Source organism: Podarcis melisellensis, assembly GCF_964234715.1.
Source record: "Podarcis melisellensis genome assembly, chromosome: 4".
Classification (NCBI taxonomy): Eukaryota; Metazoa; Chordata; class Lepidosauria; order Squamata; family Lacertidae; genus Podarcis; species Podarcis melisellensis.
The window spans coordinates 36,231,772-36,255,792 of record NC_138531.1 but is presented as its reverse complement, the minus strand read 5'-3'; the positions used below and the strand labels follow the sequence as shown (position 1 = coordinate 36,255,792).

The window sequence follows — 24,021 nt, the reverse complement described above, 5'->3', positions numbered from 1 at the left end:
TTTATAGCCTCAGCACTGGTTCTGTGTTTCCCTATACTGCCACAAATAAAATGACCCCTGATCTTGGCATATCATTTCCAACTCACAGATATCTCTGTGTGGAATTACTGTCTCATTGTAAGTTCTCAGTCTTACATTTTTGGTTATAACCCCCACAGGTTTTTCTCTCATTTTCTCGCTCTCTCTCTTGAAGGACATTTTGAGAAACTACATCCGAGATCACATTTGCCTTGGCTCAAGTATCCAACTTGTATTGCACTCCAGTCCCATTTGTTTCTAAGGGAATTGTCTATTTCTCTGGTCTGTTGATACCAAGGTACAGATGTAGAATTCTTCCTGTTGGTAGCCTGCTTTTGCTACAGTTTCATTCTCTGTATACATTGCAACACTTACCTATGGCTGGACACTTTCTATATCTGAGATTGCCTCCACAATTTGTTCACTTATCTTTATGGACTCTGGATCCAGATACCTGTGGTGGTCACATTCTGATGTGTGCGCCCATTTCTTGTTCTTCTAAATTCCTTCCCTCCTTCTGCAAAACCCTGACCCTGCCATGCTTGGGTGACTTTGGGCATCCACCTACCCTTACTGCTTCAATTGAAACATTTGGAATTCATTTCCTCTTAAATCTTGCATTCTGCTCTCTACTACAAAAGTAAATCGTTCAAGTTGATTATCATTTCTGAAGTCAGATCATGGTCTCCCAGGAGTTATAGATTTTTAAAGTTTACAATCTGAAAGTCCCAACACTATCAAATACTTGATTAGTGACCTAGGGCCTCAAAGTTTCATGGCTGGCCCACCAGTTTAAGGTTCGTAAAGAATTCTATTTGTTTCCCTTGTTGAGCCCTGAGGTGCCACTTAAATTTGTTTAGAACTACTGAAAATTAGCCTGTTCCTACCAGCTTAATGGCATGCTATGGTGCTATGGTCTCTCTCTCTCTCTCTCTCTCTCTCTCTCTCTCTCTCTCTCTCTCTCTCTCTCTCTCTCTCTCTCTCTCCAGGAACATCTTTTTCACCCATTAGGAACATAAGAAGAGCCCTGCTGGATTAGGCCAGTGGCCAATCTAGTCTAGGATCCTGTCCTCACAGTGGCCAACCAGATGCCTATGAAAAACTTGCTTTCTCTGGCTTTTATATAGATAATGAATTTCTGCCCCCCCCCCCCCAGTATTCTGCTGCATTGCCAATGAGTTTCAGCTTTGCTGGGGCCTTGAGACATTCCATCTTTTTGCTACAGTTTCCCATCTCTTATATTTCTTTTTCATTTTGTCTGTAATGAGGAGCTGGTCACTGTAGATATAAAATGATTTATTAAGGAACTACATATATGCAAAAGGTTTATGCTCTTTGAACTGCTTTCCCATTCCCTATAGCCCTGTCCTTTCTTTTTTATCCAAACTTCTTAATCCGGCTAAGGTAGATGTCCCATTTATAATTGTGTAATCACTGGTTCTCAAACCACTTGAAAATTGCCAATAGTCTTGATGGGTCATGTGTTATTTTTCTCCCTGTGGTAGCAATTGTAATACAGTGTGCTAGATACCATGGTTTTTAATTGTATTGTTAATGTTTCTTATATTTCTTATATTGCATTTTACTGTATTACAATTTGTATTCCATAGAATTCAAATTATATTAAATAAAACACTGCCAAAAGATTGCATGTGGAAGGGGGAGTTAGCAGAAATTGTCTCCCAACCCACCCCTGAACAGGGGAACAACTCAGAGCTATGCTTTTATCTTAAACACCAGCTTAGCACCAAATCTTAAATCTCAAAGTCATGATTCATCTGCAGTGCGTTTCTCTGTGCTGAACCAACATTACACTTCCGGCTTATAAGGTCCTTTGATATGCCAGTCAAGCTATATTGATCCGAAGGAAAAATATGTGGAAAATCTAAGGTGCTTTCCCTTAAATTAGTTTTGTTGTGTATACTGTTGCTTTGAATTGCTATGGTATCGATTGATCTTCAGGTTGTTGAAACAACAATTGCGTGTGCTGAGAGGAGTCATGAGCTAATCCTGTCAACTTGCTTCTGATACTTGTTTAGCTATTACAGGTGATACTCCTTAATTCATCTGCAGTTTTGGGCTCTGCCACTTAAGTGCCTATCTTCCCAAATTAATCAAAAAAGGAAGAAACTGTGGCAGAAACCAGGTTCAGGTTAAGCACTGAGCAATCAACACCACAAATCTGTCCTACAGTGCTGGAAATTTCACTAAGAAACTTCTAAAAGAATGAAGAGTATCCATAACAGTTTTGAAAGCTACTTTAATGATTTTATATTATCTGTCCCAGAATAGGAGAAACCCAGAGGATCTTTTATTAAATAATCTTACAATACTTGCTTGTAGATGTACGAACTTTCCTCTTTTTTGTTTTGTTAACTGTAGGAAAGTATAGTAACATACTAACTACATGTGGTATTTAGTTAAGTTTGGGGTATGTTTATTTTATGGCAAAATTGACCCACTAATGATTAGTTGCTCTAGTTAAGTTTAAGTCAGGAGGACTTACAACTGTTTGGTTCCGACTTGTAACTCATGTATATTGCCTGAACATTTGTAAGCCAACAAATACTGGTGTGTGTTTGTGTGTTAGTTAGTGGTAATATTTTTAGCATTTGCTGTGATTAGGCTAATTGCATCTCTTTCAATATTCATCAACTATAAAAACTGAAGATAATGGCTTGTTATTGGATTAATCTGCAAGGTAATCGGGTCTTGGTTGTTAATTTACTCTTGCTAAATTATTGTTGTTTTGAGTAACCTTTTATTTTGTCTTTACTATTGATCTGCTGTGTTATATTAGTTACGTTTTTATATTGCTTGCTAAAACAATATAATCAATCGTGTGGGGTAGGGAGCTGTCCAAAGTAGTGAAGTCTAGTTACATGGAAGGGATTTTTCTGGATGTTTTATTGTCATTGATGTGACTCCTCGAATAGGCCTCTGAAAGGACAGGCTAATATTTAGTGTCTTAAAAACAAAACAAAACCACAGCCCCATATTAGTATATCTGGGTTGTGTTTGGCTGTTTGTGTGGATCTCAAGGGCACTTGCAGAAACTAGCTCAACATCTTTAGACGTGGGAAGCTGGTTAGAAATTTTTTAACTTGGATCGTATAGGATTTTTATTCCTCAGAGATAACTGGGATAACTATATACAAATAAGAAGATAACATTGTGGCAAACTAGCTTTCAATAGTGGAGGTTTGGATAGCTTAAGTCAAAGGCTCCTGCAATTTATTTTATTTATTTAACAGCTGAATACATAAAATAAATTACACTGAACTTGTCGTTGACTTAGATTACTTAAATCTTATCCCAATTTAATAACTGAGGAGAAAACCTAGTCCGTTCCCCCTTGTGCACACAGCTCCGTGTGCTTTGGATTGGGGCCTGTTGCCTTCAACACATAAGTGAGCCACTAAATGCTTCATATATATAGCTTCAGTAAACTCAGACCCTAGTTTCCTTTGTTAGTTGGCAACCCAAGATTACAGCACAGTTTCCTGGTTTGAATATAACTGTAATTTCAAGAAAGCAAGGCAGCAAAGTTGAAGCTGGCACATAAAAGGAAGGGGGAACAAGTGAGAGAGTATGTTTGCCTGATTCTCATGTTAATAAGCCATGATTGATTAAACTATGATTGATGTATGAACTGGCCCATTGGTTTGGTTAAGCACAGTGTGCTAATCAACTTCACCGGTTTCCTTCAAAAATGTAAAATGGACAAGAAATCTCTTCTACTTTTTAGCATTTTGTATGAACTGGCCCATTGGTTTGGTTAAGCATAGTGTGCTAATCAACTTCACTGGTTTCCTTCAAAAATGTAAAATAGACAAGAAATCTCTTCTACTTTTTAGCATTTTGTACAATTCTTAGAATATGATAATTCAACCCCACTTTGTCACTTGACATAGAAATTTTCTTTGTGCATACATATGCTTCTTATGTATGCTTATCATGTTGAGATTGTTGAGAAGAGAGCAATTGAAACTCATGCAGATTAAGTCTAAATAAGTACTGCAAATGGTCAGCAAAGGTCAATTTGGTTAAGTAGGGATGTGCAGATTAAATAAAATCAGAAAGCTTAAAAATTACAAGCTGATGATCAAGAAGAGTTCAGAAAAAGCAGAAATAGTATAAAACAATGACAAAGTAAGTTTTCACAATGTCTCAAGTTATGTATGCCTAATGACTCTCTTCAGACAAACATTGCTTGAATAAATATAAATTATAAACTACATATAACAATTTAATTTGTTACTGTCTATAGATCTGCTTTGGGCTATGTGGCTTGAATAATCTACAGTGGGAACCTTAAAGCACATAGGATATAAGAACCAAGAGCCTCAGGCATACTGTCTTCCGAGGATTAAAAAACAACCTGGAAGTTAGGAACAGAATATTATGTATGATTACAAGGAAATCATTTTGGCTTAGAAACCATATGCCTGCATGCTTATAGCATGCATGCCTTACACAAAATGCTGTAGAGAAAGGAACCTGTTGAACGCAACTTCCATCAGCATCAACTAGCATGGGCAATGGCAGGAATGGTGAGACGACTACAGGTTCTCCCTAAACCTTAATAGTGTCCAGGTATTCTGAGAGAAAGGAAGAGTGAAATGAAATTAAAAAGCATGATCATGATTGAGTCCTTGATAAATAACATTTGGAGGCATCTTGACCTTCATAGAAAGTTTTTAAAAATGGAGAAAAAGTAGTGTGGGCATATTAATTTAAGATGGCGTGTTGTCATTTCTTTTACTGAAGGGCAATCTCTACCTCTTTCTGTTTCCGACAGGGGAAAAATGTGTTAACATCTAAAATGGCATCATGCTACCTCACACAGATAGAATTTGAAGGCTTCTAAAGCTGCAACGCTGTTGGTAAGCATTTTTATAGTAGTCCTCCCTAAAACCCAGTTAATACTTTAATCATTTTCACTTATTCACGAGTCAGAGCAGATGAGACATAACTGAATATTCTACCTCTTTGATTTGGTAAAAAGCACCTCTGGATGGTGCTGAGAGTGGCAGGATCATGGTACAGAGATGTTAGGGGATTTCTGATTTTTTTGGGGTGTGTGTGTAAATAATCATGCATACTATATATCTGGCAACATTTCCCTTTGGTTATTTACACTTACTCTGTAATATAATAAAAGAAACTTTACTCAAAATCCTCTACTCGGCTCTGAACTTTTTATATCAGAGATTATGTGTCTTTGATTCTTTCTCATATGGTTTTTGGAAGGCACTATTTTCATGACTATAGTATCTGGTCATAGATGCTGCAGTGCAACACCATTGAACGGGACATTTCATGGAAGTAGTGTAGGAGTTGTAGATTAAACCACTATATAATTCAGGGCCTTGATATCATTGTGGACTAGTTCCTTCCCTGAAGTTTTTAGGTTGTTTTATCTAAAGGATGAAAAAGGTCAAGATTTTGTGTCCTCCCCCTTATTTTCTCCTCTTTTCCAATGGTTTTGTTGTTGTTATCACTTTCTTGTTTTTATGATACTGTGCAATAAAAGAAAATTGAGATAGTCCTATTCCTTGTTTAGCTAAGCTCAAACAAACAAAAAATAATGCCCATGAGAACATTTGGTATTAGTGTATTATTATGGTGGCTGTGAATAAAGCTTTTGATTTTGATAGGTCTATATATTGGTGACACAGATGGGGGTGATATGTTCTGAGACATAGCTGCTATTATTGCTAGTGACAGGGCTTCCATTAATAGATGCAGTGGCTCAGAGGCTGTGAGCGTGAAATGAACTGATCTAAGCAGAAAAGAGAGCAAAACAAGCTGAATTGTGCATTTAAAAATTTACGGTGGGTCAGTGAGACCAGGATACAACTGTGAACTTCTTTTTTTAAGAAAGAAGCAGCAGCGATAATAAATGAGGGCACCAGGGCAAATTACAACTATTAATTGAATGCTGTTGCTTAGACATAGAATATACTTGGTTGTGCTTCCTTAAATTATAAATTAATGGCTGCCAAAGAGAACCTGCCCTATCAAGAGTGTGTAGTCTCATGAATTACTTGTAAGCTATGTAAGATAATAATCTTTTTCAATGCAAAGATGAGGCTGGGTGGGCTTATAAAAACTAGAATTATGGAGTGCTGGTATAATGTATGAATGGTGAAATCTGTGAGTCAAATCTCATCTTACCCACAAGCTCACTAGGTGGTCTTAAGATAAGGCATTATTATACTTTTTTTTTTTTCATTTGCACCCTATGATCATAAGATTGGTCTATCTTGGGGTGTGATTATAAGTAATTACTCTCATGGCTCTCACCATGCTTGACTATTGGCTCTGGTACCTGGGTGATGAAAGTTGTAGTTTGGCAACATCTGGAGTTTCCCCCAGTTGGTATATGAAGCAGTTTGAAATATTTATCGGTGCTTTTAACACTATTGGGTTGTCCTTTATGGTGACATTGCCTTGGTGGAAGTCACTTCCACAAGCTGCTTTTTGGTGGACACCCCCCCCCGTGGCTCCCACTTCCAGATCTCTGTTCCAGAGGAACCCTGCCCCCCACTCTCAGAAAACGCTTTCCATGAGGTGATGGGAGGCTTAAGTCAATATGGGAATTGGGAAAAATGGTGGTGCGATTTGAATGAATGAAAACATTGTCTGCTAAGGTAAAGCCACATTACACATAATGATATTTTGTTTGCTTGTTGTTTTTTTTAGGAGATGATGGGTTGGGGAAGGTTGGATCCAAACATGTTCTTCCACTCATGGAACAGCTATTTCCATCAGCAACAGTACACTCTCATAAACAGCAAATCCCTTTTGTGAGTGGAGGGTCTCACTCCATCCAAGTATGGATCCATCCAAGTATCCTCTCTAAACTCTAGAAATTTAATTCAAATTTCTCTGGTGCTCTATGCATCCAGACTTCTAATATCTCCATAGTTTAGTGTATCTCTGTTACTCAGAGACTTTACAGTAGCCCTATTTCATTTGGAGCACATAGCAATAGTGACAGAAAATTCTAATCACTAAAGACAGTGTTATGAAACTGGTTGGTGATGGTGACTTGCAATGAATCCATTATAGGCAAATATTAAGTTTCTGTATATAGAGACCTGCATTTGCTAGATAAATGTAGCTGCCTCTTTCAGTGTCCAAAGGAATTCTAAGGCAAATGCATGAAGGCAAATGCCTTGACGCATGGAAGCAGCCTTTCATGTGTGGATTTGCTTTCTACTCTGGTTTGGCTTTCTAGACTTTGTTCTATGCATTGAAAGGAAAATAGAAGAAAGGTTAAACACCTATATCTACCATCCAGTGTTCACAATAAGTCATAGCAGATGGGTCCTGCAGAAATGGTTTATGCAACTTTGGAAGTACTGATCACTGTTCTTTTGGCATGAAGGTGGCTTAAATTAAGGTATATCCTCAAACAGGTTATCTAAGTTGACCTTAATGTTGTTGGAAATCACTCATGTTAGGGATGGAGGGAAAATGTGGAATATAGACATGTTTTAATGGTACTGATCAAACTGTGACAAATACTTAAGAATTAAAACTTTGCAGGCTGGGACTTCCCCACCCACAACATTGTTAAATGTTCATAACAACTCATTTATCTTCACTGAGGGCGATGATGTTCGGTGGGGGGGATAATGTGAGTAATTTTAAAATTGTTCAGTTTACTTAGAGAAGTTCATAAACATTGATTTGTCACATCATGTATGACAAAATGTTTTTTGATCTCCAAACTTTGAGTGCTGCTGGAACAAAGCAGTGCAATAAAATGATTTTAACTGATGAGACATAACTGCATCAGTCTATTTCCATGCCAAATGTAAGCAATCCACCTCAATTATGCTAATTGGTGCCCTAAAAGAAAATGTTACAGCTGTTTGGTAAATCAGGAAGGTAGAGAGTTTCTTTTTCAGCAGAAAACATTCCACAGTGTTCTTGCAATATAATAGTCAAACTGTTTGTATCTACATTTTTTAAAAAATAAATCAATCATATAATTTGGCATCTCATTCTCATCATCAAAGTTGCCTATGTTTGCATAGGTTGTGCATATTTTCAGGTTCTGGTGAATCTGAAGGTCTATATTTGGTCTGTTTGAAGAATTCTGCTTCATCAGTTTTGCCTCATTTGTCCAAAACAAATGGACAGGTTGCAGTAGTAAGAGGAAGATGGGAATTGTGACCAGTACTATATCTCTTAATAAAGATCTTCATGTTGTTGTTTTTGGAATTTCTGTCCAACACAGGCTTTCAGACTGCTCAGTCATATCTCTGTCCTCTTAATAATTTTAAATAGGTGAATGCAACATACCAATAAAATATTTATTTATATGAAAAGCACACTCTCTATTCAGTTTTGCAATATTGGTTAAAAACCTTTGGTCCCTAGCCCGGCTTTCCATCAGTGAAGGAATTGCCAGAAGTATGCCATAGCTCCTCTGGGAAATGCTAAATTCTAGATGGATCCTAAAACAGTACTATCAATGAGATTATATGGTTTCATCCCCCCCCCCCGCCCTTGTCAAAGGAGCATCAGGATTGGGAATGTGTAGGTTTTATTATCAAATGTTGCAATAGCTAAAAGCTAACAGACATTACTGAATTTTCATTTAATGCATTTAAGTCAAATCAAATACCACATATAGGTTGTTTCTGCCATGAAATACAGTGCTAGCAATTAGATGTATAATTGAAGATAGCAATGGAAAGCCACTCCACATGCCATCAAGTGCAGTGCAGAGTCTGGAAAGCCTAAATGTTGGCCTATTTTACTGGATATCAAAACATTTCATTTGGGAATTAATTAACACTGGAAACACATTGTGGTAAACTCTTTAGGCATATCTGAGCCTGGCTTGAGTTCATGCTGTCCGAAGAACACCGCCGTTAGTTGGATATCCTGCTGCTGGCAACCTATAAACACATGTGGTCACTTTCATGATCCAAATGTCTGTAGGAATTAGTTGCACTCCTATGGGCCATAGTAGCAAACTTGTCAGTTCTCCTGAATACTGTGTTGATGGCAGAAATAATTGTCCTCCAGCTTGACTGTGGGAAAGCATAGAGGGAAATGACCCTAACAAATGGTGATTCAGCCATTTTGTGACATGCTGGGATTCCAGAAATTATTGGAACAATAACAGCTAACGAGAAGAAGACTTTCCAAGCTTTGAGGAACCTGATTAAAAATTGTGCAACCGATTCTCACCCCCACCCCCCATGCTGCAAAGCACATGACAGCATATCAACTGAGAAGCAGGGAGGCAGGAGCCAAATGGGCATCACCTCCCCATTGCAGGCTATTCTGTACAAATGCCAAATCCTGGTTGGTCTGTTAGTTATGAAGCAGGATCTGTATGATGACGAGGCCAAATGAAACTCAAAGGATAAGAACACAAAACACATGATTAGCAGGCCCAGAAACCTACCAACCAACCTGGAGCTAAGCCCAAATTTCTCTGAGGTTATTTTTCCTGAGAATGTTTCTGATACCTTGCTTTTTCTCACTCTTCCCAAAAGGCCACTTTGCTGAATATACAGCAACATTTTTTTGTGGTGATCACAATTTCATCTCCACCCCCAATACCCCAGAAGAACACCAGGCATTGTGGCTTATGGAAAATGATTGCCAGCATGTCAAAACATTTGCAGCAGCCAAGAAACCAAACCAAACAAAAAACAAAAACGAAAAACAATGGAGGGTGGGGGACAACTAAGCCGTTCCACTGTCGGTGTTAATTTTGACCTTATATACTGTGAGAAACTGTTGAAGAATTTATCCACACACCTCAGGACAATTGGCTGAAATGGTGCCCCAATTTCTCTGCCCAAAATAGGCTTCAAAATGTTGCAGGGTCTTCTACCATACTACTTTCCAAATGTACCTTTGCTAACTGATTAATATACTGGGGATGTCTGTTTATGATTGCCAAGTATAATTACTTTCTCTCTCACCAATTTGTTTTGATTGTGCCATAAAAGAGCATTCTCTTGGCATTTAGAGTATGATAATTCAGGGAAAACCAATCAGAACAACCAGCACTTATCTCTGTGACTATATTGCCTTTGCATAACTTATCAGCATTCTAGCTGAGCGATGCATAACAACCGTGTTTTCTGTCCTGAATCAGACAAATTGTTCTTAGCTAGAGGTACCTAGCACAACACCTTCCCTTGGAACGTGGTTAACACTTATGTCCACACAGCACCCTATGTGACTTTTGCAACCACTGCTGGACAGAGATAGCTTGCTCACTGTGATCCTTATACTGGTAACCTTTCAATTGCAATGTGCTCTATGGGACTTCCCTTGAAGTTGATCTGGAAGCTGCAACTGATGAAGAATGCTTCAGCGAGGTTGCTGAGATGTCCACATATTTTACCTGTGCTGAGGTAACTGAATTGGTTGCCAACCAGCTACCTAGTCAGGTTTACAGTACTCTTGTTAACATAAAAACCCTGAACAACTCGGGACCAGGTTACCTAAAATAATTCCTGCATAGACCTTTAATATCACTTAGATCATCTGGGGAAAATTCTACTCATGGCACTGGACCCTTCATAATATCACAGAGCATTGATCTGAAAACAGGCATTTTCTACAGTTGCCCCTCTTCTGTGGAATACCCATCCCTCTGCCATACACAAAGTAACATTCATGTCAACTGCGTTCCATTGCTGACAGAGGGGGAGAGTGTGGAAAGACAGGTGGAGGTAATAAGCAGAAGGGGGAGGAAGAGCCAATTTGCAGTAGAAGCCAGAGAACAAGGAGAGTGCCGAGAACAAGGAGAAGGGAAGGGGGAGTTCAAAGGAGAAGATGCAGACTGACAGCTGTAGCTCAGGCTCAGAGGGAGCGCTACCGGGAATTGCCCATCCCCAGGTGTGTAGGCTTGCAAAGATTAATGAAAGGTGTGAACAGGAAAGGAAGCGTAAGTGGAGCTTTAAAAGGGGGAGGAGGAAGGGGCCTCAGACTTAGTAACAGCAAACTTGGAAGCTGACGCTGAGTGACTGAGCTCCAGAGTGATTTGTGTGTTTTGAGCAATAAAACCTGAGTTAATTGCTGCCAGCGTTGTCTTGCTTCGGTGGGAAAGACCCAACCATAACAAATCATCAGTTGCTGCAGATGTGTTGTGAAGACTTATCTCTGCCCAAGCTTTCCCTGACCTGTATTATCAGACCTGTTTTATGTGAATCCCCTAATACCTGTTTTATTATTTTACATGGTTTTATGCTGCTGGTTTATTGGTTTCGGACTGCATTTCTTATTGATACTTCTTAACATAAATGTACTCCACTTAGATTTTTGAAATATTAAGCAATTTATAAATGCCTTTAAAGATGCTAGAAATACTTGGGACTATGGTAACCTGGGTTCAAGTTCCTGCTCAGCCATGATGCGTATTGAATTATTTTGAGCTAGTTATTATCTCTCTGTTGAAGCTATTTCATAAGAATGTTGTATGTTTAAAATGGGACAAACACAAATCATTTGCCCTTAGGGGAAACATGATATGCAAATACGATGAATTAAAAAGAGTAAGAGCTCCTCCAGACAAACTGTTTGTTCAGCACTCATCCTGACTTGCTTGCACAATAAATTTGGTCTTTATTAAACATTCATTCTGATTCGTTTACAGGGTAGTTATATGACAATGAATATTCATTCTGCACCCATCCTGGTTGGGATCCCATTAATTATTTCTTCATCCCACACTTTTAAATTCATTTCCCCATCACTTTCCAAACCACAAAAAGTTGCACTGGTTAATAACCACTTAATCCACTTCAATTGAAAAAAATCTAAAGCTACAGTATGCCATTGAATCCTTCCTGAAAAATAGGAATGGTCTGGAGGCACCCTAAGTGAATAAAATTCAGAAATGTGCACACAGAGCTCCTGTGCTAAACTACCCATTTACATAGGCACCTATGTGCAAAGATTCCATTGCATAAGCATAGCTGCCCTAAACAACAAAGAGAATAGGAAAATATGCACCCATTAGAATTCTGTGTGTATGCTTGACCTCTTTGTATCAGAGCCATATTGTGCCACTCATGCTCCTATGAGTCATGTACTTTGTTCATACCAGCTTTGGAGATTAATGTAAGTGTTATTTTTGTCCACTGCCTAGTTTCAGCCAACTGCTACGGGCTATTGGATTTAGTGACACTGAGCAATGAAGAAAATAAATATTATTGCCTAGAGCACTGTGTTACAGGGCATGCCAAGAAAAAAAAAGTTATAAGGTTTTGTTAGATTATAAAGAATCCTAAAGGATGCTGGGAAGGGGCCAGAAACCTAAAGCACTAAATAGTATAGAAAAACGATGCCAGATCATTTCATTTTTTCTTTTTTTTAACCCACCACTTAAAATGTCCTAGTTCAGGACGGCAGAGCTTCTGATTTTCCTAGTGAATGCATTCTGCCAGGCGTCTATTGTAGCTAGGGATGGATGGACCTGTCACTTTCAGTTCTTTGTTTATCTTTTTTTTCCAATTGTGAATTCAGTTCTCCAGATTTCCACAGCAATTTGGGATTATGATTATGATTATTTTTTAAAATGTAATGAAAATTCATCGGCATTTTAGTGTAGATTTCTCCTAATAAACACAAATCTGTATGCAGTTTTGACTAAAGTACATATTTTTGCAAGTAATTTCCCCTGATATAATGCATTATCAGTATGTTATCTTTCACTAATATATTTCTTTCTGTGCACACCTCCCCATAATATATGCATTTTTGTAAGCATTGCTTTGTTGGAGAACTGCATTGCAAAATTCAGATAGGTGTGAATTTCAAAACGGTTTCAGAAAGTGATAATTCAGTAGGTTTGTCTAGTAAAGAAAATGCCACAGTCTACTGCATCTGGTCCAGCTGACTCCTTCTGAATTAGGCCCTGGAGCATAATAAAACTTGAAAACAATGACACAAAGTAAGATGCCTAAACAAAGTAAGATGCCTAAACATGCTCAGTGTTTTGTTTATATGATCAGTTGATCTCCCAGGAAATATTCATCCAGGTCTAACCTTGTGCCATCACAACAAATATATTTTTATTAGTACTTATGAACATTTAAAGCTCTTTACAATCACAAAATCTATTATCACTTAACAAAATCAAGTCTTTTACCAAATCACTTGTTACTGAACCTGGTACCTTCAGCTATTCATTACTAAGGAGGGTGGTTGGCTGCAGAAGTTCTGTTAACTGGACTGTTACCAAAAGCTGTCTGTATGATCCTTATTGTAGGAATGTTTCTTCTGGATAGCACTTGTTGAAAGTTTCAACAAATGTGTGTGTGTGTGTGTTTGTGTGTGTACATGTGCATGGCACGTGTGCTTGTGTTTTTTTGTGGGGAAAGAGAATATTTTGCTCCTGAATATTATTTTTGTTTTCTGACTTCTTCCTCTTCTGGAACAAAGATGCTGAATTGAGTTAAAATTCTGAAAGCTCATTGATGTGCAAAAATGTAATTAAGCACTGGAAGACATTTTTAAATTTTATGTGTTTGGCTGGATGATAGGGGCTGTCAAGCAAATCATTTTAACAGGTTTAGCTCTGTTATTGCAGAAAAGCACTGAGACAGCATGTTTTCTTACTAGGGACTTGCCATGAATAATAAAATTCTGTCTTACTTCCCTTATTATCTGTTTTCCTTTCCTGTAGGGGGAATAAGACAGGATTCTAAGCCTCTGCTCATATAATTAAATTGCATTTCTACTGTATTTTCCATTTTGTAGTGAAATATATCATACAGAAAAGACCCATTCTCATTTTGGCACCACTTCTGAAATACTGGATTTCATTCTGTAATTGATCATTTTTAGTCTTTCATCCATTCTAGATTGAAAAGGATAAAGAACCGGATCTTCTGTCACTGAAATGACAATGCCTTAATCTCCTTTCTGCTTGCTATTTGAATAGTAACCTGGGAGCTGCCTTACTGGGAAAACTATGAGTCCATTTAACTTCCTATTCTTACTCAGACTGATTGTAGAAAAGTATATAGGTATACAGAAGAGTAATAATAACTCATTCCTACCAGCCAGTTCCTGTAGTCTAAGCTTTAAGTACATTGCTATCAAGGAGATCTACACCTAATTCACAAATGACCCCATACTTGTGTGAGCTTCAGACTTTCCTAAGTAATCATTATGTGTGCTTGGAATCTACAGATCTTGAATGCAGTCTCAGAAAAGTCTGAGAGAAGGGTAAAGTGAATAAGTCAGCCTGTTTTGCTCACACAAAATCCAGTGTCAGCGTCATTATCCCACGGGGTTTTGGATAGAGGCAAACTGTTTTGTATAGCATCCAAAAGTATGATAAGGGTGGTATTAACTTGGATTGACACTGGAATGCAACACACACACACTTTAGCTCATGGATCAAATGGGAATTGAGGTGTGTGTGTGTGTGTCCGTGCACATGTGTGTGTAAATAAAAGTAAATAGCAAAGACAAACCAACCAACCAGACATTCTTGAATGAAAAATTATAGCAGAAGTGTTAAATGAGAAGAGGACTATGCCTTGTCTGATCAGGACTCATGAGTACTGGGTCTGCCTATAGCATTTAGTGGAAGTCCCCTACCCTTATTTCCAAAGGGAATGTTGTTTTGGACTTTGAAAGTTGAGAGGTCACAGCTGTGTAAAGGACTGTGTGCATGGACAGAATCCAGACAGGGACCTTCTTGTATGGGAGACGTTACTACCTTGATTCTGCCCATAGCAGTTAAAGCACAACTGTTCACATCATTGAGCATCCCTGCTCCAATTCTTATAGTTGTGCACTGTATCCCCCCAATAATCAGGACAAGTAACTCTGGGACAAATTCTACATGTTGTATGTTCTGCCTTCTCCCAACCATATATTTCCTTCCTTATCCACAGCTGTTGCCCTGTGAAAAGGGAGAGGCAGACACAGGAAGCCACTGGCTCTCTGTAAGACCACCCATTGGCAAACACAGCCTTAGAGGATGCAAACAAAGCAAAGCTAATCTGTGTGTCATGCAAAGTCTTTTGTGAGGTTGGGGAAGGAAGATTGTTGTTGCTGTCGTTCTGCCATTTATGCATGGTAATCTAGGGAAACATGTTCTCCTGAACAAACTCAGAAGGTATAACAATCATTTAAAACAAGGTTGTGAAAAGCTCTGGAGTAGCTTAGAAATGTTTTCCCCTCACTGTTAAGTAAATACAAGCAACAGAGCTACTAGCATAATTGCAAAAGGTCAACATTTCCATGACCTATGACAGGTGACTCTAAGGCCCTGTTCTAAACAACAACAGATGGTAATGAAACTCTGCCTGGGATGCACTTCAGGCTGCGGAAATAGCTCACATCATTAAGTAGACTTGGAGCGGTAGAGCTCTTGCTTTGCATTCAAAAGGTGTCATGTTCAACCACTGGTATCTCCAGGTAGGACTGCCAAAGACTCCAGTCTGAATCCCTATATTCAGGGTCAGTGTATTTGCGTACCACATTTTCTACAAATACATCTGTGCCCAAAGCATTTTACAGGATAGACAACTGAAATGCCATAACTGTGGTTTGAATACATTGCAATGCAACATGATAAATCCATCATTTAATTCAAAACAGTGGCAAATGTTTAAATGAACATAAAACATACCAGTTGGTCAGTTAGCAATATCCAATGCCAGTAATATTACAGTGGTATCTCAGGTTAAAAAATGAATTCATTCTGGAGGTCTGTTCTTAACCTGAAACTGTTCTTAACCTGAAGCACCACTTTAGCTAATGGGGCCTCCCGCTGCTGCTGCACTGCCAGTGCACGATTTCTGTTCTCATCCTGAAACAAAGTTCTTAACTTGAGGTAGTATTTCTGGGTTAGCAGAGTCTGTAACCTGAAGTGTCTGTAACCCAAGGTACCACTGTATTATAATACCCACAGTATCCAATGCATTCCAACGGTTTATTATGAGACCTAAGAGATCTCACTCATATGAAACTCGAGGAAAAAGACAAAAAGATAAAGCAAAATAACCACCAGGTGCTTCAGGCAGCCCACCACTACAGTAAATACCATTCTCTCACCTGGGCCTCAAATTTTGGTCCCAAAGGTGCACACTCATCCTTGTGGTAACTCCCCTATTGGCTGACTCTAGAAAGCAGAGCACCAAGAGAGGCAAGATGTCCCCATTAAAGGTTACGGTTCTAAAGAGAGCATAAAAGTCTTTGCATACTGACAGAGCCATTGTCTGCTGGTTTAGACAATACTGAGCTAGAGATACTCTGGCCAAATTCTCTGCGACTGCCATAAAATGTAGGGAACAAGCTGTGCTACCAAAATGATTAAGGTTTTAAATTATAATTTTAGGTTATATTTTAGTGATCAAGATTTAATTTTTTTTTTAACTGCCTCTATATCTGAATTGTGTCTGTTATACCCAACTGCAATTCAATGTATTCCTGCTGTGTTTTATCATTTCCCTGATATTGTAAGTGACCCGGAACTGGTCTGTGACCGTAATAATAAAATTCTATTCTATACTGAGCTAGAGAGACCAGTGACATAATTCAGTATCTGTGAATCCTAAGAACCCTACTCCACAATCTTCCACACAAAAGCAAGCCATAAGATATATAAACAAATAATGCCGATAATCTTGTGTGTGTGTGTGTGCCTGTGCGCATATGTGTTTACTGTTAGAGGAAGTCAAGTACCTCCCAGCAGATGGGAAAATTTGCTCCAATGTGCTCAGTGATCTAACTCTTAGAGTTTAGTTTCAATGAATTTCTGTATGAGAATGTGGTTAATACAGTTTAGTTTTAGCTGTAGTTGGGGTGCTGTCCCTAGTGGAGTGGAATCACTCGTGTTTTCTTTTCCTTTGACTGAAAATGTTTCTCACATTACATTTTTGTGTATTCCATGATGCAACATTCATACAATTCATCCGACATTTTCCTTTAGGTTAGCTTGATATGAGTCTAAATGCTACGGAAACTTCTTGTCACTGCCCTGACATTTAACAGTGTAAGCAAAGTCCTACATTAAAATTAGGCCACTTCCTCAGGGCAAATGTGGGGGAGGGAGTTATCTAGATAGAGAGTGCTGAGTGCTCACTTCTTTAAAGAACCCTGGCATGGATTTGTTGAATATTTTGGACCTTATGTGGAAAATTGCAACTTAATGAGGAACTTGAAAGGACACTTCTGTGTTGAGTACATTTTATAGCTAAAATAATGTAGCTATGACAACATGTTCCTTGACAATGGAAAAATTAACAAATTTCACGTTTGCTTTAGTTATTTATTTATTTTTAGTAGATTTGCTTTCAGCTTTCTCATTCCAAAGTCTCATGGTAGGGTTATACATAAAAATGTGCAGAGAAGCAGGCAGGGATAGAAATAATCAAGGAAGGTCTGTGGCTCAGTGGTAGAGCACATGCTTAGCTTTGGAAAAGACTCCTGTTTGGAATCCTGGGGAGATGCTTCTGATCAATGGAGACTATACACAGCAAGATGAAGCAGAATAAGGCTGCTTCTGCCTATGTCCCAATTAAAATGTTAGGCAAATAGCTAAGCCTAACAAGTATAAACAAGTCATCTCAAACTGTTCTGAATGATACTCAGATTTGAGCTTGACTCTTCATGGGGCAAGAGGTGCAATGCATTTTCACACATGTGACTAAAGCCACCTTTGACCTCTTTCACTACTATTGTATGCATGTGAATGATGTTAATGAGAAGTAAGAGAACTTTTTTTCAACACCACATCTACATTTTAGTCAGCAACAGTTCTGCATTTGCTTGAAACAAGCCAGGCAAAGGGGGAGAAATGCACAAAACACCCTAAATTACAACCCAGTGTGCTGAAGTAGATACTCATTGGACTTAAAATATTGGACTACAGCATCCTGGAGTCAAATCTGTGCTAGTCACACTCAGCATAATGCTTCTGGGTTAAAATGGGGATGAGATATGATATATGCTGCTCTGAGCCCCTTAGAAGCAGTGATGTAAATAAATAGTCAATGCACAAAATAGTAATCAAAGCTGGTCCCCTCTGTTCAATGCCACTGAAATCTTCTCTAAGTTAAAATTTATTTTTTCACATACACAGACAGCAGATGGTTCTGCAGCTAGTTATATAGCTGCTGAGAAATGAAATGTGCAGTGTCACTGCCCAGTGGAGATAGCAGCTACCGTTTAATGGTGTGCTACTCAAGCATTTCTCATTAGCTGTATGTCCCACTGGACTGAAAGGCATTGGAGAATTCCTATATCCTTAAATGGCAGCATGATGTTAATCTAGCAGAAATGGATGAAGGTGATGAAATGGCAGGGAAACAAATTGAAGATTTATTTTAAAATATTGTCAGCAGCAGAGTGTATGTTAATTCTCCCTTTCCCTTCTTTGTTTATTGCACAGGTTGATTTATCATGCTGGAGTTAACTGGAAGGAGCCACCGTGCCAACGTAGCAGAGTAAATGTTGAACATCTTGCCACTTCTGATTCTTGGATTGTGATATCAGCACCGAAATAGAAGCAGACCCAAGGGATGGGCTTTAAGCAAAAGAACTCCCTTGCTTTTTGTGCCACGGGGATCTGTCTATGGTCGTTCTGCTGAGACACATACAACACTCATTTTGGGGGCTTCTTTCTGCCTTGGCAATATTGTTTTTGCCCCTTATTTTATTTTCCTTGGTCAACTCCTCCCTCCCCTCCCCCCCACTTGCACACTCCCCTCCCTCCTCACTTTTTTGCCCTTTCCCGACTAATTTGATTCTCCATCTGGGTGTGGAAGACAGAGGCCTGCGAATGTTGATGTAAATCATGTCAAGGCCAATGGGACTCTTATGGCTGCCTTTGATCTTTACTCCTGTTTGTGTCATGTTGAATTCTAATTTCCTCTTCTGGATAACTGCTCTAGCGATACGGTTTACGCTTATCGATGGACAAGCACAATACCCAGTCGTAACCACGAATTATGGCAAAATACGTGGTGTAAGAACACCTTTGCCCAATGAAATACTTGGTCCTGTGGAGCAATACTTGGGAGTCCCTTATGCTTCTCCTCCAACCGGGGAAAGACGATTCCAGCCCCCGGAGCCTCCATCCTCCTGGACCGGCACACGGAATGCCACACAATTTGCTGCTGTCTGCCCACAGTATCTGGATGAGAGATCACTGCTCAACGACATGCTGCCTGTTTGGTTTACTGCCAACTTGGATACTGTGATGACGTATGTTCAAGATCAAAATGAAGACTGCCTGTATCTGAATATTTATGTGCCCACTGAGGATGGTAAGTACATTATTCAGCCATAAGCCGGCCAACTAGCCTGCCTACTACAAATAAGTGAGACTAGGGTATTCGACTGTAGAACATGCTGTAGTCACCTTTCAGCTTTCTCCTTGACTCTTGTTAGACAAAAATGTTATAAAACACAGAGGCTTGTTTATATTAATGCTGATGTGTGTGTCGGCTGTGCATATTTTGCTATCAGAATGCAATTCTATTTTCAGATGTATATCAATCCCCACCACAATGGTTGTTCATGGAGGAAAAGTCAATAAATAATAAGAAAAAGAAGAACAACATTAAACCCATTCAAATAGGAAATGAGTTGCTTTGATTATTAGTGTACTATATAGGCCCTCTGAAGAGAAAATAGGTATAGTGTATTTTATTTTGTAGAAGACTTCTGAAATGTCATTGTTTATGTAGGAACTCGTTATACTTCACATTTCTTCGAACTTGTTTGATGAAGGTGATTGCAGTATAAAGACCTCATCATTTTTAGAAGATTTGCCATTTTAATAATGCTGTACATATATCATTCATGCTGGCAATTAAAAATGGGTTAGTCAACAGCTATTGCACAGCAATGAGGAGTCACCATCATTTCTGCCCCACCCCCACCTTCTGGAACATCCTTCTCTAATAATTTCTCTCTTGATACCTTTTATTGCAAATCCTAATGACATACTTTTCCTGTAACTGGAACAATCTTTTAAACAACATTTTTCTGTAACATACTAACAATGTACTTTGAAAAAGACACCATCGGAGGTATTGATTTCTGGCTTGCAGGCCATGCCTTATTCGAAAAATAACTTACTGGTTCTACTTCACAGAATAATGGAGAATTGTTCTACGTAATGATGTTGGTAAACACTCCAATACAGACCATTTCTGTTAATGTCTTATTTTAATAACTGTATGATTTGTCCCCAGTCTTGTAACCTGTGCAATGTAGGTATGGAAGACTGAATGCCATTAAGTGCTTCATTTTCAATAGCTAAACACTTATATATGTATTTGAGTATCCAAACTGTTGTAATTCCCTTGCTTTGACTGCTGCTTGGATCTGAGTACGTATTGTTGCTGGCTAAATCATTTTTCACTTCAGACGTGGAAATGTAGAAAGTGTAGTAGATGGAATATAATATAGGACACTTAAGCCACCACAAATCATTCTCCCCCACATCAAGGGTGGAGATCCTACAGTTCCAATGGACCTCAGAATAACGTCCTTCAAGCTGCCACCTGCTTCTTCTGTCACACTGCAGCACAGCAAAAAACATTTGTATCAAACTGAGATCCTCCTCTCACTTTACCTCTCACTTTCAATGCACTGAAAAAGTCAGTGCATTGATCTCCCACAGGTCATCTTGCTCGGCAATGTTTCCCCTGTGCTGGCAGTAATCTAGGATCCTGGGGTTTTCATGAGTTACGGGGAGCTCCAAGGTAAGGTATGAGACAGCCTTAGTTTAAATGACCTAGCCAAATTGCAGCTAGCTTGGTAAGAAAAACAGCAGGGAAGAATTCAGTGCAGTTTCTCTGTTCCTCTGGTTCAGAGAGAAGGCTGCAGCATAGACTTTCTGTCTCCTTTCTTTTCTTTTGCAAGTTAAAACAAAGGAGATCTCACCTAGCTGTTCTTGGACACGTAGGAATTCAAATAAGTGCCAGGGTTTCTCCTTTTACTTCAATATTCAAAAAAGCTCAATGACATGGTGTACACAATGCAGGGTGCTACACTGTAGGGGGCAGAGATGGGAAAACTGTGGTCCTCTACCAATGACATTGGACTCCTACTCCCATCAACCACAGCCATCACAGCCAATGTTCAAAGAAGATGGAAATTTTAGCCCAATAATATCTGGAGCACCAAAGGTTCTCTGCTGGTGATCTGTGGAGCTCCCTGTGTGCATTTGAATGCTCATCAGAAGCACTCTTTGTAGAGCAACTCCTGGTTGATACTTCATCCTGAAGTTTTCCCCCTATGAACTCTGTGCACAGCTTTAGACCAAATTTCTTATTATTATTTGGAATGGGAGACTTTCATATCATTAGTGGCATATGAGTTTGGAAAATATGATCTAGGACAATCCTTAATCACAACTAATCTGAAAAGCTCCTGTTTGTAGGTAACTAGAAGGAAATATTTAAAAGTGTGAGTATTGTGTGTGGGTGGGGGAGGGGATTCAATGTAAATTTTAAAAGGGATACATATATTTTTCCTATGTTGTCCTTGGAGGAAACTGATGGCAGATTGATTCAGTTCCTTCTTGGTAAGTTGAAATCTCTGAGCTAAGCCCTTTGTAAAGTAATTAGCATGACAGTTTTGTTCTAAAGAGCAGCAAACTAATTCAAGTAACAACAGCTTGGGCATGTAACAAAAGTGTTTTAACACCAGCTGTTGTTGTTTTTCCTGAACATGCATGCCTGGGGGGAAAATATTCCTTCCAAAGCTTGCTTCATGCACTTTTAATTAAGAGGTGACCCCACAGAAATTATTGTCTCTCCCACCTTCTTCTTCTTCTTGCCATGAACAATCACTGAAATTTTTGAAAGGTTGTACTTACTCAAGAAACCAACAGAGGGCTCTTCAAGACTTTGAGATGCAGGTGATCTGTGATGGAAGCTTGAGAGCTTTCCAAATCATTGGTTTCCTAGTTTGGGGAATTCCTTCTTTGTAGCAGGCAACATCTTTTTGTTTTGTTAAGTATGGGGGAGGCAATTGGAGGTGTGCAAAATTATTAAGAGTAGGGCAGCTGGAAGTTTGATTCAGGGATATTTTAAACTAATGACTCATCTTTAATTTATCAGGTGATATCCAGCATTAATCGTACTCAGAGTAGACTTGTTGAAACCAAGTTCATAGCTTTTAATGGGTTGGCTCTGAGTTGGATATCACCCATTCTCTCTCTTTTTGGCATGCAGAAGGGACCATGCAGTAAGGGCACAATTTGGGGAGCAGCTTTAAGGACAGAAATTGTGGGGAAATGACAGAAGTCATTGTACAATGACAAAAGTAATTGTGTTTACTACAAATGGGTAAAAGGGATGCGGGTGGCGCTGTGGTGTAAACCACTGAGCCTTGGGCTTGCACACTGTTTGCCGGACCATCCATGGGCCGGATTGAGAAGGTGATTGGGCCGCATCCGGCCCCCAGGCCTTAGTTTGCCTACCCATGCAGCTTGCCGATCAGACGGTCGGCAGTTTGAATCCCTGTGACGGGGTGAGGTCCTGCTGTTCGGTCCGAGCTCCTGCCAACCTAGCAGTTCAAAAGCACGTCAAAGTGCAAGTAGATAAATAGGTTGCGGGAAGGAAAATGGTGTTTCCATGTGCTGCTCTGGTTTCACCAGAAGGGGCTTAGTCATGCTGGCCGCATGACCCGAAAACACTGTCTGCAGACAAACATTGGCTCCCTCGGCCATTAAAGCACCGCAACCCCAGAGATGTTCGCGACTGGGGTCAGGGGTCCTTTACCTTTTACAAATGGGTAATATGCCCCATCATCCTTGAAGGTGTGGGAGATATGACATGAAACAGCTTTTCTGCTCTGCAGGTTTCTCTATTTCCTAGTTTGATGTCTTACGCCATACTAGGTCTGTTTGAAGCTGTGTATCTTTGTGTAGTTGTTTGTTTTCCTTTTTTATGTTTATAAAATAATGAGACGGTAAACTGTGCTTAATTTAGGGGCAATAGCACTCTGTGTTGCACGACGTCCTTCTTGGTCTTTCTCTCTCTCTCCATCTGATCTTTTAATATATATCGGGCAAAATTGGTATTGTGCGTTGAAAAACTTATGACTGTAACATTCAGTTGGAGTGGCTTCTTGAGAGGCATCATTCGGAGTCAAGAGAACACTATGTATAGGAGGAGAGATATCTAAAATAAGTTGAAGGATCCAAGATGTCTTACTTACTTTCTGGTCAGATACCATGGCACTATGGTCAGGACTTTGGCCTGCTGTTATACAAAATGAAGAAGAAAGAGAACTGCTTGGGGAGGAATCAAGAGGACAAGTGCAACTTTTCCACTCCCAACAGCAGCTCGATATTCCATTCTCGTAGATTACTGGTGATATCAGGCAATACTGCTGCTTTGGGACAGATTGTAAGTAATTCCTCGCAGATCTCTAGCCCAATGGTTGCCATTAATTTGATTTGAACTGATTTTATAATGAATTGATTTTAGAATGCTGTATTATTTTACTGTTGTTAGCCACTCTGAGCCCGGCTTCAGCTGGGGAGGGCGGGATATAAATAAAATTTTATTATTATTATTATTATTAAGTGAATATAGAAGCACTGGTGTGATCACCTCTCCTTTATCTGATGCCAGTCTCTTCCTCAGCTCTTTCCTTGTTGTTATGCAAAATACTTTGTTGCATTTTACGGTTAATTGAAAATAGAAAAAGACCCTGCAATCCTACTTTTGTGACTCTGGAAGCTAAGGACAAATTGACACTATTGAAGAAGACAATGACCTCCTTTTGCCTCCACAATGTGCATATGTCTATAGAGCACATGTTTGGATGTTTGGCATATTGACCCAATGAGAAATCTGCTTCTTTCAACTGAGAAAATACAACGACGCATTGATAGTTATTTTCTTTTCTGTCCAGTTATTCTACATGGAAGGATGCTGTCACCTTTTCATCTGCACTTTGGATTTGGCTGCCAGAATTTTTGACCCTATGAGACTCCTTTTTCCCCCTCAGGGTGGACAGTTCTCT

The 24,021-nt window shown here is 39.2% G+C and overlaps 1 protein-coding gene across 6 annotated transcripts in view; it reads left to right on the top strand.

The window, feature by feature from the left end:
- The window catches only part of NLGN4X (neuroligin 4 X-linked), a 154,012-nt gene that overhangs the window by 17,366 nt on the left and 112,625 nt on the right, over positions 1 to 24,021 (top strand). For 4 of the 6 annotated variants that reach the window (XM_081907560.1, XM_081907562.1, XM_081907557.1 and 1 more), the window contains exon 2: positions 18,422 to 19,298. In XM_081907560.1, the coding sequence (XP_081763686.1) occupies positions 18,827 to 19,298 (472 nt within the window). In that variant the 5' untranslated portion in view covers positions 18,422 to 18,826. Of the gene's footprint in view, positions 1 to 4,819; positions 4,905 to 18,421; positions 19,299 to 24,021 lie in introns of all 6 variants that reach the window. The other 2 variants (XM_081907558.1, XM_081907559.1) reach the window with 1 other exon arrangement.